Source organism: Scyliorhinus torazame, chromosome 9 (assembly GCF_047496885.1).
Source record: "Scyliorhinus torazame isolate Kashiwa2021f chromosome 9, sScyTor2.1, whole genome shotgun sequence".
NCBI lineage: Eukaryota > Metazoa > Chordata > Chondrichthyes > Carcharhiniformes > Scyliorhinidae > Scyliorhinus > Scyliorhinus torazame.
In genome coordinates this window covers 91,419,203-91,436,820 of record NC_092715.1, presented here as the reverse complement: position 1 = coordinate 91,436,820, position 17,618 = coordinate 91,419,203, and the positions used below count along the sequence as shown (strand labels likewise).

The 17,618-nt window shown below is 49.9% G+C and overlaps 1 protein-coding gene across 1 annotated transcript in view; it reads right to left on the bottom strand.

Moving 5' to 3' along the window:
* Positions 1-17,618, bottom strand: part of adgrv1 (adhesion G protein-coupled receptor V1) — a 981,490-nt gene that overhangs the window by 896,949 nt on the left and 66,923 nt on the right. The window contains exon 9 of the mRNA XM_072516264.1: positions 6,828-7,157. Within this exon, the coding sequence (XP_072372365.1) occupies positions 6,828-7,157 (330 nt within the window). The remainder of the gene's footprint in view (positions 1-6,827; positions 7,158-17,618) is intronic.

Here is a 17,618-nt window from a genome sequence, read left to right as displayed (position 1 = left end):
TGCCGGAGTGAATCATTTCATTAGCACGGATGTTGTATCAAGTGAGATACCGTTGCTTCTGAGCAGACCGTCGATGAAGAAAGCACACATGAAACTGGATATGGAACAGGATAAGGCAACAGTTTTTGGAAAGACGGTGGACTTACAATTTACACAGTCGGGACACTATTGTATTCCATTACTGAAAAATAATATTTCAAGTAGAGTGGTTAAGGATGTGTTAATGGCAGTTGAAAATGGGACTTTCGCTGATAAAAAGCTTGTGGTATTATAACTGCATAGGCAATTTGCATATCCGTCTCCTCGGAGGCTGAAACATTTATTAAAGGATGCAGGGGTAAGGGATGAAGACTATACTAAACTGATAGAACAGGTTAATGATTGCTGTGAAGTTTGTAGGAAGTACAGAAGGACACCAGCACGACCGATAGTAACCCTACCTTTGGCCAGGGATTTTAACAACATTGTGGCTGTGGACCTTAAGATCTGGGATAAGGTCATTTTTCCAAAAGGACAACGACCAAAATTTGGTACAAAGGTGACATACTTGTCTGAAGGGTCTAGTCAATGGATGGATGCAATTGTTATTAGAGCAGGGAAGGCCACTGGAAAGTATAAACATTAGTTGAATGTACAGCATTCAGGGGAGGGAGTTAAGACAATGGATTGGGAACACAAAGTTCAAAAATGGAGGTCACAGGAACGCAGTGCCAGTTCAGATAGTACATCGGTTAGTGAACAGGTCCGCATGAAAAGGTCAAGAATTTTGAAAGGACATCCCACAGCAGATCGGAAAGATCAAGCAGTAGCAGTACAGAACAAGTTACCAGGCGGGAGAGGGGACGTAGTTTATCAAGGTCTCGGAACATGAGTAAGGCTACGAATACGAATAGGAGTAGAAGCCCACATGCATGTGAGATTTTGGTGGCTTCCAATAAATTATATGAAAAGTTATCAAACATGCTAAACAGCAAGAACTGCATAGTTGGAGTGAATCTGGGGTATACACGGGAGTACCGGATAGGGGACAAAGAGCTCTGTCCCACAGATGGATTTGCACGGAAAATGTTCTTCCGGATGGAACTTATAAGGCAAAGGCCAGGCTTATGGCAAGGGGATTTGAAGAAAGCTTAATTTTAAAGATCTTCTTTTAGCCACGAAGGCATGGGAATGCAAATCGATAGATATGAAAGCTGCCTTCTTGGAGGGGCATCAGCTCCAGAGAGACATTTTTCTTTGTCCTCCTAAAGAAGCACCTAACACCAAAGGGATATTCTGGAAGTTGAACAAATATGTATGTGGTTTAAATGTTGCATCTAGAGTCTGGTATTTTTCGCGAACATCAGTTTTGTTAAAGTTAGGCTGTTAACAGTTGAAAGTAGATCCTGCAATGTTTTACTGGCACTATAAAGGGAACCTTTCTGGCATCTTTATGATGCATGTCAAATAATTTTTGTGGGGTGGGACTAGTGATTTTGAAGCTTTTGTAATCTCTGGTTTGAGGAAAGAATTCAGGGTCAGAAGTCAGGCTTCCGGTGCATTTAAATATATTGGACTGGAAATCGGACAGACTAAGTTCGGGGCAACCTTACGTCAGCAATCTTATTTGGAAAGCATCAGCCCAATAGCAATTAGTCGTGGCCAGGTTTTCACAAAAAGGTGTAAGGTTTCAAAGATGGAAAAAGAGCAACTGCAAAGCTTAATTGGGCAACTGAATTGGTTAGGTAGACAGACTAGACCGGACGTGAGTTTTGATGTCTTAGAGTGGAGTACAAAACTGAATGATCCCAAAGTGGAAGACATAATAAGAGCAAATAAAGCGTTTGGCCAAACTAAAAATGCAGGAGTGTGTTTTGAGGTTCCTGGTTTTAGGCTACTGTAGGCACTTGAAATTCATAGTTTATAGTGATGCGTCCTATACAAATCAAGCACAGGAGGTTTTCTAATTTTCCTCTTGAGGAACAATGGTAAATGTTGTCCTCTTGTGTGGGAAACAAAGAAAATAAGGAAAGTGGTCGAAAGCACTTTGGCTGCTGAGACGTTAAGCTTTGTAGAGGCGGTGGATGTGGCCTTTTATATATCTCAGATATAGACAGAAATTTTACTTTTGGATATTGTTAATGAAGGGCGCCTGTTTCTGTGATTTCTTTTTCCAAAAAAATAATTAAAAATTTGAAAACAAAAAAGAAGGGGGGAAATTGCGTGTGTGTTTTTGAGTTTCTTTAAATTTTGTTTTCACCTAATTATTTTTTTCTCCAAGGAAGGGGAGACTTAAGTAATGGGTTAAGAGTTAAGTAATGCATTAAGAGACATTGCAATTAGTTGTCTCATTTAGTTTAAGTATCCAATGATTGACACTGATATGTGAAGGGGCTTCAGGTGGCCCTTGTGTCAGGTGGTGTGTTGTTAAGAGTTTTGTGCAGAGGCTGTGGAACGAAAATAAATGGTGTTTGGTGAAAAGGAACAGGACTATTGACTCTTCATACAACGGTAACTAAAACGTATAACACCCAATACCATCCTGAGATGCATCAGTGGAAATATTGGTCTTCTTAGCCGGGTCAAAAAAGGCCAGAACGGGCGCCGTTGTCAGCGAGACGCACAGAGCTTTCCACTCCTGCTCGTGTTTTGGTGACCACTGAACGATGACATCTTTTTTTATGGATTCCCAGAGCTGGGCCGTCTTGGAGGAAAGGTTGGGAATAAACTAGCCCACAAAGTTAATCATTCCCAGTATGCGCAAATGCGCCCTTTTTGTCCGTGCGCCGTGGCATCTTAAGAATGGCTTTGATTTTTTTCATCTGGTTGCACACCTTTTGCCGAGAGCCGATCTTCTAGAAAAGTAATGGTGTCAACACTGACTTGGTATTTTGCCTGATTCAGCTTGAGGCCTTTCTTGCTGACTCTTTGGAGAATGAAGAAGCCTTGCATCATGCTCCTCACGTGTGCACCCCCAGATTATAATGTCATCGACATAGAAACAGATACCCAGTTATCCTTCCACTACGTGCTCCCTAGAACCGAAGGTACACATCCACTGTGCAGATAACTCACTTACCTGGTAGATCATGATGGCAGTTTCCGATGTGAGGTTATTTTCCCTCAACAATCGCTCTCGAAGCCTATCATCCGATGTCCCAAAAAACGATTTGGCCACAGATCACTGAAGACTGCAAATTTCAGAAATTGCATGACTGGGCCTTCAGATCCGTCGCAAAGTTATTGAACGATTCATTATCTTTTTTGGCATGGGTACGGAACCGTTATTTTTCAAAAATCTCATTCTTTCTTGGAGAACAGTGTCGATCGATGGGACGGTTCCTGTACTGTATTGTTCTTTGTTCTTTGAGGGTTTTGGCCAAAGTTGGTATCATGACCGGTGCAGGCTTGGAAGGCCGAAGGGCCTGTGCCTGTGCTGTATTGTTTTTTGAAGCGATTAATCACCTCATCATAACCCCCACTTCCCTCTTCGCTTTCACAAACAAAGAAATTATAAAAGTTCAAGTGCGTGAGGACCAGCTCCCATGAGCAGCTAGGCAATGCACCTTTCACCAGGCTGTGCCTGTAGGCCATGGACAAAACATAAGAGTCCAAACTGCTGTTTAAAAGCGTGCCAGTTTTTGTCTACATTACCAGGGACTTTAAGTTGGTGGGGTGCCTTTAAACCTTCCATCTCACACGTTGTCGTCATGTGTTCCATTGAGTCACAAAGATCCACTGTTCACCAGGTTTGTGGAGAAGTTGTTTGTTCTGATTTTATTAGTCTTCGGAGTAGTTTGTCTCGTTTTGTCTGCGGTTACCTTTAGTTATTCTGCACACTTGGTACCATGTTGTGTTCCATGGTTTCCCCTGATCATGAAGACACGCACAGAACATATATGTGATTAACCAGAACATTTATTTATTGTTAAACACGTGGGAAGGTAACTAACAGATCCATGTAAAAACAAAGTTATTCAAGTTCCTACGGAGCTACTCTAAGTGTGACTGCCCTAATATCCGTCCTACTACCAACTGCCGAGTCACATCAGTCACATGATGCATGTCTGGTGGCACCCACTGGCAGCAAGTCATACCTATGATTATATACATTGATGGACAGCTTTATACATTTGTATAAAGTTGTTCATCAATATGCATGTATGCATATTAGCACATCCCTCTTTCTTTAGAGATATAAGTAAAAGGCAGCAAGTCATATCTGTGATTTACATGCAATGATGAACAGCTTTATACATTTGTACAGATATATATAGTTACATACATATATGCATGTATGCATATCACCGCTACTCGGCAATGTCCTAGCACTTCAGCAGTGGTCTGCTAATGTGGCAGCCAGGGCTGGTTTAGCTCACTTGGCTAGAGAGCTGGTTTGTGATGCAGAGCAAGGCCAGCAGCGTGGGTTCAATTCCTGGATCTGCTAAGGTTATTTATGAAGGCCCGCTTTCTCAACTTTGCCCATTGCGAGGAGTGGGATCCTCAGGTTAAAATTACCACCAGTCAGCTCTCCCCCTCAAAGGGGAAAGCAACCTATGGTCAGCTGGGACTATGGCGACTTTACCTTACCCAGCACTGTATATTAACCTACTGTGCGATCAGGCGGATAATCCACACATTTTATTTCAATTCTGTGAAAACAAAGTAAACCAAAACAACTTAGAAGTACAAGGACCCCGGGGGGGGGGATTGTTGATAGAAAAGAATTCAACTGAACTGCACTCAATTCCTCATTCATAATATTGAACTGAACGAAATTGAATATTTTTTTTATGGACAATCAGTCACAAAACTCTACAAAGGAATTGTAGCCAACATTACACAGCTTGACTTCAACACCATTCATTGAATTACAGCATTCTCTTCACGGTACAATTTAATACCAGCAACAATGTCTATCCATCTCAGCATGTTGGAAACGGGGCAGATTGGAGCTGCTTCAAAGCAAAACAAAGGAGTGTGATTTTTAGAAAGATGGTATAACTGTAACTACATTTAATTGTTCATATTTGAATAAAGAGGTTGGCTCAGTTTTGAATCAGGAATGAAGCCGCTTAAAATACAATCAAATTAACATGTTTTCTTAAAAAGCAGAAGAATTTAAGTAAGATAAATATGCACAATAGTTGAAGTAAAATAATTTTTTTTTTAATAAAGCAAAACATAATTTGGAAGGTGGTCTTGAATAGCATTTTTGATGGTCTTAAATATCCAACCTAATCCATAATGCAGTGTGACTCAATGTTATTCTGCTGTAATACGTCAAATTTAATTAAGAGATAAAATTAAAACAGTAGCCAAATATAGAAGATTGCTCACATATAGGATAAGCTGCAAGTATGAAACAAAACAGTGCAAAATAACTAAATGCAGTGTGAATAATTAAAATAATTAAATGCAATGGGAATAAAGTTCAACTTAAACAGGGAGCAATCTACACAGCAGTGGATCGCTTGCACACTACACAACGACGGTGGTCCCATTCACACAACTCCATAGAGGGATCCATCGGTGACCTTCAAAGTAAGCCTGAGTGTTATACCAGCAGTGGGCACTGCTCCCGGTGGCATTGCCAGTATTGCTATCTACCTCTGATTAGCCAGCAGTCTTGGTGGACAGAATTCCACCTACTTGGGGCTTGATTGCGTGGGAGGCCCAACACTATCCAGGTAAGTGCCCGATTGTCTGGTAGTTGCATTGGGACTCCCAGAGAAAAGTGATATAGGATTCCCACATGTTCTCCCATCAGTGGGTGGGAGCCCATCACCAACATTAAATTGCTCCCATAAAGTATTGGAAAGCACTGGGACTGTATTGCTGTATTTTCAAACTTGAACAGACAGCATAACTGAGAATATTTCATGGGGCACTTTAGTTCTAAAGGATATCCATTAATTACCCATTCTCTCCCTCAGTACAAATAGCAGGCTATCCTCAGTGGCTATTTTTGAAAGTGGCAAAAAACTAAAAAAAAAACAATTATGATCAAATTATAACAGAGTAATCAGGTTATACTGTTCCAAGGTTCTGAATATTGTGGAAAAAAACTATTAAGTTGCTGATCCCCAATTCTTCAGCACAGTACAAACTATTAGGAAGTATTGAAAGAACAGTAAAAGAAAGCATTAAAATGTTGTTTTGGAAACATTTAAAGACAATAAATCGTTTTATGATATTTAAAGAATGGGATGCCATTTCCATTTACAAAACTCCTGTTTTCAGTGACAACTCATGTGCAAATCCCTGCAAAGCACGTCATGAAACAATTGCACCAAATATGTTTTGGGGTAAATACAATACCAACAGTAACTGTATAAGATAGACAGGGGCAGCACGGTAGCATTGAGGCAGCACGGTAGCATTGTGGATAGCACAATTGCTTCACAGCTCCAGGGTCCCAGGTTCAATACCAGCTTGGGTCACTGTCTGTGCGGAGTCTGGATATCCTCCCCGTGTGTGCGTGGGTTTCCTCCCACAGTCCAAAGATGTGCAGGTTAGGTGGATTGGCCATGATAAATTGCCCTTAGTGTCCAAAATTGCCCTTAGTGTTGGGTGGGGTTAGTGGGTTATGGGGATAGGGTGGAGGTGTTGACCTTGGGTACGGTGCTCTTTCCAAGAGCCGGTGCAGACTCGATGGGCCGAATGGCCTCCTTCTGCATTGTAAATTCTATGATAATCTTAAGAGGAACGGAACAGAGATTGATTTTTCACCAAAAAGAGTTCAACGTCACTGATAAAGATATTTTAAAATCTGTAACTGCCGTGCAATAATGTATTGAAATATGACCAGTAATATTGAATAACCATTGCCATTCATATTGACATACCTGTACAAAAAAACTTGCCCCATTTTGAAGGAATGCATCATTTCGTATTGGTAGCTTTAGGCTTATCTGTGATTGTCCTGGTGTGAAGATAATACTGTTTTTGCTAGAAATATTAAGGACATCATCCTTTGCTTTAGAAAGATCCATAACACCAGGAGGGATGTAAAGTACTGTGAAGTTTAATTTCACAACTCCAATGGTTCCATTGTGTCTGGCAAAACTCAACGAGAGAAACCGCCCAGCAGGACTACTCTCTATCTTCTGTTCTTCCTCTGAATGGAATTTAATTACGCCATAGACATCATCACTATCCTGAATATAGAAAATAATCTAAACAAGAGAAAGACAAAAAGTATAATCAACCTTATTTCCACCCTTGGGCTACCCCAATCATTTTATATCCACTTGATTGGTTACAATATTGCCAAAACCACAAGCCGCAACTGTTTCATTTGTCATTCATTTGTCACTTTTGTGATCTCACCAGGCTCTGAGAATTATGAAACCTACACGCATATATCATTTTACACGCTGCATTTATTCTAAATATTCACAGGTGATTGCTTCAAAGGTGATTGATATCCTTACATCTGCAAGAGTGGATATGGTTTTGGCAAAACTCAACGAAATACCCAATATAGAAAAAAACATCTTAGTTATCGGAAGGTTTTCTTAAAGAGTAATATGCCCAATGGTGTTACTAGGATGCAGCAAACAGCTGGCTGAAGAGCATTCCTGCCCATGAACAAAACTCTAGTCTAGATTTTCCTAAGCTGCTGCAAATGATGAGAAAGTTAAAGATTCAAGATAACATATAACCAGTTCTAACTTGCAGGCTAAATGTTATAAGTAGATATTATCCAAAACATATAATTCAGATTGGGACTCCAGCAGAGTACTGCACTGTCAGATGTGCCTCTTTCAGATGAGGCATTAAATCAAGCTCCACCTGTCTCCTCAGAAGATGTGAAAGACCCAGGGCGCGATTCTCCACTCCCGCGCCGAAGTGGCCGCGCCATCGTGAACGCCGTCGAGGTTCACGACGGCGCCAAACGGCCCCGATCCCGACCGATTCAGGGCCCGAAAATGGGCTAGGATCGGGGCCGTGAGAACCTCGGGGGGGCGTGCCGCGAAGGCCGCGTCGACACCGCGCGACGCCTGAATGATGCAGCGCTGCGCCATAAATTGCGCGATCCGCGCACAGAGGACCCGGAGGAGAACAGAGGAGATGGCTGAGCCCCGAAGAGCCGCATCGAGGTTCCGGGACACGGACCTGGACACCCTGGTGGATGAGGTGGAGCGGAGAAGGGACACCCTCTGCCCAAGACGTGGGCATCGCCAGCCATCCAGCGCGGTGAGGCGCAGCTGGCGGGAGGTGGGCACCGCAGTCAGTGCTGTGGGGTAGACCCCCCGGACGGGGGAGCAGTGCCGCAAGAAGCTGCACGACCTCACCCGGGCTACCAGGGTAAGTGCCATGAGGGCGCCCCCAGGCCCTCCCCCCGGCACGGGGGGGGGGGGGGGGGGGAGTGGGGTGTGGGAGGGGGGTTGGGGAGGGTCACGGTGCCCAACTGGACCCACATGAGCCCCGGGACCCCCCTGGAGCGAAGCCATGGCGTGCTGGCTCCTGAACCAGCAACAATGTTGTCAATATCTGCATCCCCTGATGATACCCGCCTAATGGTGATGCTTTACCCAACACCCCCCCCCCCCCAGGACAAGACAGCGCACAACCAGTGGGAGCGCATGAGAACCGGAGGGGGTTCTCCAGTCCTGCACCCCCTAACTGTTCACGAGCAGAGGGCCCTGGACCTCGCTGGGGGATCCGCCACCCGGGAGGTCGCGCCATGCCAGGTCGGAGGCGCAGAAGCAAGTGAGAGAACCCTGCATGTCCTCTCCACCCCCAACCCGTCATCGCCCCCCTCACACTCTGGCCACCGCACCTCCGATCCCATCCCCCCGCACACTCTGGCCACTGCACCCCCGATCCCATCCCCCCGCACACTCTGGCCACTGCACCCCCGATCCCATCCCCCCTCACACTCTGGCCACTGCACCCCCGATCCCATCCCCGCTCACACTGTGCACCCACCACCACCATACACCCGGGCCACCATGTCTAACGACTCCCGAATCTTTTATGTTCCCCAGGGCCATCCGCCGAACCTTCAGGGACGTCTCGCCCAGGAAGCAGCGCAACGCCGCCCACCACAACTGCACACAGGGACGCACGCCAGAGGTTGGCAGTTGGTCGGACAGGAGGGCAGACTTCACAGTCTGGGACACAGGACCGGGACGCTTAGACCACCGGGACCGACAGTAGTCAGGGGCACAGGGTGGACAGTCATGCCGAAGCCCACATCACGGCCACACACCCGCTGGATCGAACTGGAGGTCAAGACGACATGGCCCGCATGGAGCTTGCGCCGGGCCATGAGGGGGACCAGTACACACCAGACTTCTGGACGGATGATGACCTCGAGCTTGCGGCACTGCTGTCTCCCATACCGTTCATGATGAGGCTCCCGGGTCACTGTCTGGTGCGCACCCCACAGCCGAGCCGGTACAGCAGATGGAGTTTGGAGCAGCCGAGGGGCTGGACGGTCGGAGGGCAGCCCAGGCCCAGCAACCAGCTGCCACCCAGACGGTTCCCGGGTTCCTGGATGTAATTGACCCACCCGGACAACCGATGCGTGTGGACACCCAGGGACTGAGTAACGGGATGAGAGCCATCTTCCAGAACCTGCACATGCAGCTGGAGGAGTCTATCCGCGTCCAGGAGCAGGGAGTGGTGCCGCTCATCGCAGCCACCCAGGTCGACACCGCACGGGTGGCGTCCACGGTGGAGGCAATGGGTGAAGGGGTTTCGGCCATGGGTCAGGTTCTGCAAGGCATTGGGCTTCACGTGCATGCGTCATCCATGGCCCAGGAGAGGGCTGCCCTCTCACAGGCAGCCATCTCACAGAGCCAACACGACATTGCCGCCGCTCTCCGGGCCCTGGCTGAATCTCACCATGCCATGGCCCAGTCCCAGCAAGCGATGGCACTGTCCCAGCAGTTGGTTGCGGAGAGCATTGACCACCTGCCGCACGTGATGGATGGCGTCGCGCACTCACAGGTCGAGATCGCACAGACCTTGGCAGGAATGTGGCACTCTCTGGGCCCCGTCTCGGCGAACATTCGGACCGTGGTCGATACCGCTGCAGGCCTCCAGGACTGGCAGCGCCAGGTGTCGGGGGTGCGACGGGGCATGTCTCCGAGCGCATCTCTGTCCCACAGTGAGGCCCGGGGGCCACTGGGCTCCCCGAGGGAGGAGGTGGTTCTGGGGCCCGTCCCGGTAGCTCCATCAAGGGACGTCCCGGTACACTTGGCCTCCCCCCGTTCCGTCCCTGGCGCATCTGGTGGGGAGCGGGCAGGTCAGGGTGGTACCACGCCATCCAGCACGCCTGCCGAGCAGCCTGGCCCATCGAAGCCGGGCCGCCCAGGAAACGTGTGCCGACGGGGAGCCATGTCGCAGGGTGTGATTCTCAGCAGTCCACCTCCACTCCTGCTGTATCATCTGGGAACACACCTAGACGTAGTGGTAGGGCCCGTAAGGCAAAGTCGTTAGGCACGTAAGAATTTGGCACGGGTGCAGGGCACAGTCTTGTTGTAGTGGGTAGGGCACCTATGGTTACCACACGAATAAACGCACTGTTAAATTTGACTTGTAAGACTGTGTGCTATGTCCGGTGCCAGGGGGCTCGTGAGGGTGCCCGATTGGCGTAGTGGTATACGAGCCTTTCAAGGTCTGTTCCGGATGTACTGACCCTTTCCCCCCGCCGCCCCCCATAATCGGACACCGTTGTCCTCGGTACACCGACGCCAGCCACCCCACGGGCATGTGGTGAAATATCCGTCACGAAGGCTGTGAGCACCGGAGTGCGTGGTTCAGCTATAGCCATGAGTCAGACCTCGGCTGGCAAATCTGAGCACACAGCTCATCGCAGAGCAGGCTGTCATCATTTAACATGGCACTGATCACACCCGCTTACCCAATCATCAATGTTGTGCAATCCCGTAGTGCCGCAGTGGTAAGGTGATGTGGAATTGTTGCCGTGAACACGGTGCGGGGGGGGGGGGCGCTGTGTGGTGCCCGTGCACAGGAGTGACGGTGCAAGTGGCAGTGTTCAGCGAATCCCACCCCCACAGTGCGTGAACCGTGCGGCCATCAACGCTTCGCGTGCCCGCTGTCCGCGGCGGTGCCGTCGCGCAGCCTCCTGGGCGTAACGAGCAGCCAGGCAGTGTCTGCGTCCTGCGCCCCTCCCACACCCTGATGCGCCCCATCATCCTCATCCTCCGCATCCTCCTCTTCCCCATCCCCCTCGTGTGCGTTGGCTCTGGTGCCGTCGGGTCCTCCCTCCGGCTCCTCCACCAGGTCATCTCCCCTCTGCATGGCTATGTTGTGCAGCACACAGCAGACCACAACCATGCGACCGACCCTGTCGGGTTGGTACTGCAGGGCCCCTCCTGATCGGTCCAGGCATCTGAAGCGCACCTTCAGCAGGCCGAAGCACCGCTCCACCACACCCCTGGTTGCTGCATGTGCGTCGTTGTACAGGCTCTCCGCGTTGGGCTGAGGCCTCCGTATTGGCGTCATCAGCCATGACCTCAACGGATAGCCCTTGTCGCCCAGCAACCAGCCCCTCAGCCGGGGGGGGCATCCATCGAACATTGCGGGGTGAACGACTGTGCCAGAATGTAGGCGTCATGCACACTGCCGGGGTACTTTGCACACACGTGCATGATCTTCATGTGAGGGTCGCACACCACCTGAATGTTCATGGAGTATGCGCCCTTTCTGTTCATGAACACGTCCCTACTGTCTGCAGGCGGGCGCATGGGGACGTGCACACCATCGATGACACCCTGGACCATCGGTATCCCGGCCACCTTGGCGAATCCACGTGCCCGTGCTTCCTGCTGTGCTCAATCCTCGGGGAATTGAATGTACCTGTCCGCGATGGCGTACAAGGCGTCGGTGACGGCCCTGATACACCTGTGGACCGATGCCTGTGATATCCCGGATAGGTCCCCGCTCGGCGCCTGGAAGGAACCGGTCGCATAGAAGTTTAGGGCCACCGTCACCTTGACGGAGACTGGTATCGAGTGTCCTCCTCCCATTCCACGTGGTGCGAGGTGCGCCACGAGCTGGCATATATGTGCAACCGTCTCCCTGCTGAACCGTAGTCTCCTCCTGCATGTGATGTCCGTTAGGGCCTCGAACGACATTCTGTCACGGTACACCCTCGGCCTTGCTGGGCGCCTGTGGCGCCCTGGTACCACCATCAGTGGCTCCTCCTGCTCCTCCTCCTCCTCCTGCTCCCTCCCAAGCACTTTCTCTGCATTCCTCGCCATCTGGCGGTCAATGTTCCCCTCAGCATCCCCCTGTACATTCGGGTCCTGAGCGCCTGTGGCCTGCGCGGCGATGACGGGCCACTCCGCGGCCATCGCCTCTGCTGCACCGGCGACCGCTACATCTGCAGCCACTGTGGGCCGTCCGGCTCTATGCTGCCGGATGGCAAACTCCAGAACTGCGGCTCCAACCACGGCAGTGAACATCGCTGTCTGGTTGGCATACATGGTGACTGCAGGAGGGTGGTGGGGGGCAGAGAAACGACATGTTACACGGAGGTTCTTCCACTCCTCGTCAGCCGGGCTGCATGGGATCCTTGTGTGTCCCGGTGGCCTGGTCACGCTGCAGATACGCAGCCAGCTTAACACCTGGTCACTGTCTGCGCCCAACGGTCAGTTCACACCGTACTGCTCACCAGTGTGCCACTCGCCTGTGCCCATCAGCCACACGCACCCTGCGGCCGTGTCCTCGTCATCGTCCTGCCATATCAGGGCGGCAGACCTGTGGCATCCGCGGATGGACGATACCATCCACACTCTCCCTCACCCCCCTACCACCTACACTCTCCCTCACCCCCCTCCCACCTGCACACTCTCCCTCACCCCCCTCCCACCTGCACACTCTCCCTCACCCCCCTCCCACCTACACTCTCCCTCACCCCCCTCCCACCTGCACACTCTCCCTCACCCCCCTCCCACCTGCACACTCTCCCTCACCCCCCTCCCACCTGCACACTCTCCCTCACCCCCCTCCCACCTGCACGCTCTCCCTCACCCCCCTCCCACCTGCACGCTCTCCCTCACCCCCCCTCCCACCTGCACGCTCTCCCTCACCCCCCTCCCACCTGCACGCTCTCCCACCCCCCCCCACCTGCACGCTCTCCCACCCCCCCTCCCACTGCACGCCGCTCCCTCATCCCCCCCACCTGCACGCTCTCCCACCCCCCCTCCCGCCTGCACGCTCTCCCACCCCCCACCCCTCCCACCTGCATGCTCTCCCAACCTCCACCCCTCCCACCTGCACGCTCTCCCACCCCCCACCCCTCCCACCTGCACGCTCTCCCACCCCCCACCCCTCCCACCTGCATGCTCTCCCAACCTCCACCCTTCCCACCTGCACACTCTCCCACCCCCCCCCCCCACCTGCACGCTCTCCCACCCCTCCCACCTGCTTGCTCTCCCAACCTCCACCCCCCCCCCCCACCTGCACACTCTCCCGCACCCCCCTTTTGGCCGCAGCCTTCTCGGGGAAGCCGACCCGGTCTCCGGGCGCTGCGCAACAGTCCGCTCACCTCCTCCCTGCTCAGTGTCAGCCAGCGCGACTGGCTGACGACTTTAAAAAGCAGGTGTGAACGGCGACGGCGTGAACTGGGGTCACGCCGTCGGGACTTCGGCCCATCCAAGCCTGAGAATAGCAGGGGTGCCGGAGAATCGCCGTTTTGGGTGTCTCGGGCGATTCTCCGGCCTGCACAGCGCGGAGATCGACGGGGCCGTTCCCGCCGCTTGGGAGAATTGCAGGAGAGCGTAGGACCGGCGTCGCCGGAAATTTTGGCGGCCCAGGTGATTCTCCCATCCGGCGCGGGAGTGGAGAATCGCGCCCCCTGTGCCACTCTTTCAAGAGGAACAGGTGCCATGATCAGCCATGATCTCATTGAATGGCGGAGCAGGCTCGAAGGGCCAGAAGGCCTACTCCTGTTCCTAGTTCCTATATTCTTATGTTCATTGCTACCCTGGTCAATATTCCTCAGCCAAGTAGGAATTGTGCATCTTTTTATACATCTCGTGTCCGTTATACTTTTTTACACTTTGGGGGCGTGTGGGAAGTCAAGCGGACGACATTCAGTACTGCTCTGCAAATGCGGGGAACAGGCACCATGGACACCGAAGGGAGCAAGTGAGATGCCCTCTCCAGTTGCCTCTATGCAGCTCAAGGACATCGTAGCTGCTGGCCAGGTGCTGTGGGAGGGGTCCTTCAAGGAGGGGGGGGTTGAGTGGGGGGCGGATTTGGGTTATGTGAAGCACTGAAGCCATCTTTATTCCTTGTGAACACCCTTAACAGGACAAACCACAGCTGCAAGCTGTCTGTCCTACAAAACTCTCCCAGGACAGAGCCATTCTGCAGTTTGTCTCTTGAAAGTCCATTTTTCACCCCTTGAAGTTTCTCCTTTTTTCTTGCTTATTTAAAGTCCATTTCGAAGTTTCAATACATTTTGTATTTTCAATGCTGTACATTGCCTTCTTTTCTACCTTTGTACTTGGTTGTTTCACACCCCATTGACTGTGACAAGGCTCTAGTTTGACAGCTGAAAGCTATCTCAAAGGAGGGATTAGCCTTGTTACATGTGAAAACACTCGATAGTGCCAGAACTCTCACCTCCTTGAAAGGTCAGGTGGCCCGTCTGAGAGAGATCTTTCCAGACTGGGTGTCCTGCAATCTTGGATGCCTGAACAGTGTGCCTGCAACCAAGGTGCATTAGCACCACAGAGGCAACTGGCAACACTCGTACATTAAACAGCAGGGGTTCACCACTGAGGACCCTCTCGCGGCCAAAAGGTAACTATCTGGATGAATGGAAGAGAGCTGAGCACAGCCTCTCTGATGTTGCTGACAGTGGCCTGGGGTCTAGGAACTTCGGAATTGGCGAGAGTGAGTATGCAGAGCAAAGGTTGCCAGCACGACGGGCTCGCTGGATGGCAGGCGGGACAGCCACGTTAAGGACATGGGAGGACTTCCCATTGGGCTTGAAGGCACAGTGCAAGCTCTGGCATGCCAGGTGTATTGATGTCATGACAGCAGTAAGATCTTGAGTTGTCCAAGGCTGGGTATCAACCGCATATATTTGTATCTTCCTTCGTTGACTCTAGTTATATCTCGTGTATGAATATATCTGCGATAGTTTCTTAGAATAGTATGTAATGGAACCTACGAGGGAACAAGCGGTCCTAGATCTGGTCCTGTGTAATGAGACAGGATTGATTAATGATCTCATAGTTAGGGATCCTCTCGGAAGGAGCGATCACAATATGGTGGAATTTAAAATACAGATCGAGAGTGAGAAGGTAAAATCAAACACGAGTGTTTTGTGCTTAAACAAAGGAGATTACAATGGGATGAGAGAGGAGCTAGCTCGGGTAGACTTGGAGCAAAGACTTTATGGTGAAACAGTTGAGGAACAGTGGAGAACCTTCCAAGCGATTTTTCACAGTGCTCAGCAAAGGTTTATAACAACAAAAAGGAAGGTAGAAAGAGGGAAAATCGACCGTGGATATCTAAGGAAATAAGGGAGAGTATCAAATTGAAGGAAAAAGCATACAAAGTGGCAAAGATTAGTGGGAGACTAGAGGACTGGGAAATCTTCAGGAGGCAACAGAAAGCTACTAAAAAAGCTATAAAGAAGAGTAAGATAGATTATGAGAGTAAACTTGCTCAGAATATAAAAACAGATAGGAAAGGTCTCTACAAATATATAAAACAAAAAAGAGTGGCTAAGGTAAATATTGGTTCTTTAGAGGATGAGAAGGGAGATTTAATAATGGGAGATGAGGAAATGGCTGAGGAACTGAACAGGTTTTTTGGGTCGGTCTTCACAGTGGAAGACACAAATAACATGCCAATGACTTATGGAAATGAGGCTATGGCAGATGAGGACCTTGAGATGATTGTGAACAATCGTGGGCCCAACACTGATCCCTGAGGGACACCACTAGCTACTGATTGCCAACCAGAGAAACACCCATTAATCCCCACTCTTTGCTTTCTATTAATTAATCAATCCGCTAGCCATGCTACTACTTTACCCTTAATGCCATGCATCTTTATCTTATGCAGTAACCTTTTGTGTGGCACCTTGTCAAAAGCTTTCTGGAGATCCAGCTATACCACATCCATTGGCTCCCCGTTATCTATCGCACTGGTAATGTCATCAAAAAATTCCACTAAATTAGTGCCTCATCAATGGGCCCACGATTGTTCACAATTTACACAGATGATTTGGAGTTGGGGACCAAGTGCAATGTGCCCAAGTTTGCAGACGACACTAAGATGAGTGGTAAAGCAAAAAGTGCAGAGGATACCAGATGTCTGCAGAGAGATTTGGATAGATTAAGTGAATGGGCTAGGGTCGGGCAGATGGAATACAATGTTGACAATCCAATTGTGAGGTTATCAATTTTGGTAAGAATAACAGCAAATGGGATTACTATTTAAATGATAAAATATTAAGACATGCTGCTGCATGGGTGTGCTAGTGCATGACTCACAAAAAGTTGGTTTACAGGTGCAACAGGTGATTAAGAAGGCAAATGAAGTTTTGTCCTTCATTGCTAGAGGGTTGGAGTTTAAGGCTAGAGAGGTTATGCTGCAATTGTATAAGGTGTTAGTGAGGCCACACCTGGAGTAGTGTGTTTAGTTTTGGTCTCCTTACCTGAAAAAGGACGTACTGGCGCTGGAGGGTGTGCAGAGGAGATTCACTAGGTTAATCCCAGAGCTGAAGGGGTTGGATTACGAAGAGAGGTTGAGTAGACAGGGACTGTACTCGTTGGAATTTAGAAGGATGGGGGGGGGGGATCTTCTAGAAACGTATAAAATTATGAAGGGAATAGATAGGATAGATGCGGGCAGGTTGTTTCCATTGGTGGGTGAAAGCAGAACTAGGGGGCATAGCCTCAAAATAAGGGAAGTAGATTTAGGACTGAGCTTAGGAAGAACTTCTTCAACCAAAGGGTTGTGAATCTATGGAATTCCTTGCCCAGTGAAGCAGTTGAGGCTCCTTCATTAAATGTTTTTAAGATAAAGATAGATAGTTTTTTGAAGAATAAAGGGATTAAGGGTTATGGTGTCGGGACGGAAAGTGGAGCTGAGTCCACAAAAGATCAGTCATGATTTCAATGAATGGTGGAGCAAGCTCGAGGGGCCAGATGGCCTACTCCTGCTCCTAGTTCTTATGTTCTGATGTGTCCTCTCTCAGTCCAGCAAGTCTGGCCACTACAACCATTTGGCCATCATCATTCTGTCTCATCACTCTCAGCTGTATCACTCGCCAAGTCTGGGTCAGGGGATGACGCCTTCAATGGCAAGGGTGGAGGGACACTGTCCAGATAGCTTGCATAGTGGCCGAGGGCACCAGGCACAGTGATGGGTGGTCAGCTGCCAGGATCATGTGGACAAGTGATTGTGGGGAGGGTTGGGATATCTCTCTCCTACTCCACATCCTACCAGATAAAAAATGAATTTTGAAATCGATCCAGCTGAGATGGTGGTGATCCTGATGGTCACATCCGAGGCGGGCAAATGTCGCCGATTGCATCAAGGTCAATGGATGCTGGAGCCGTCATCACAGCAGTAGGGAGTCACCACTTGGGCTCAAGACCCACCAGCCCATCAGGCTGAGGCGGGGGCCA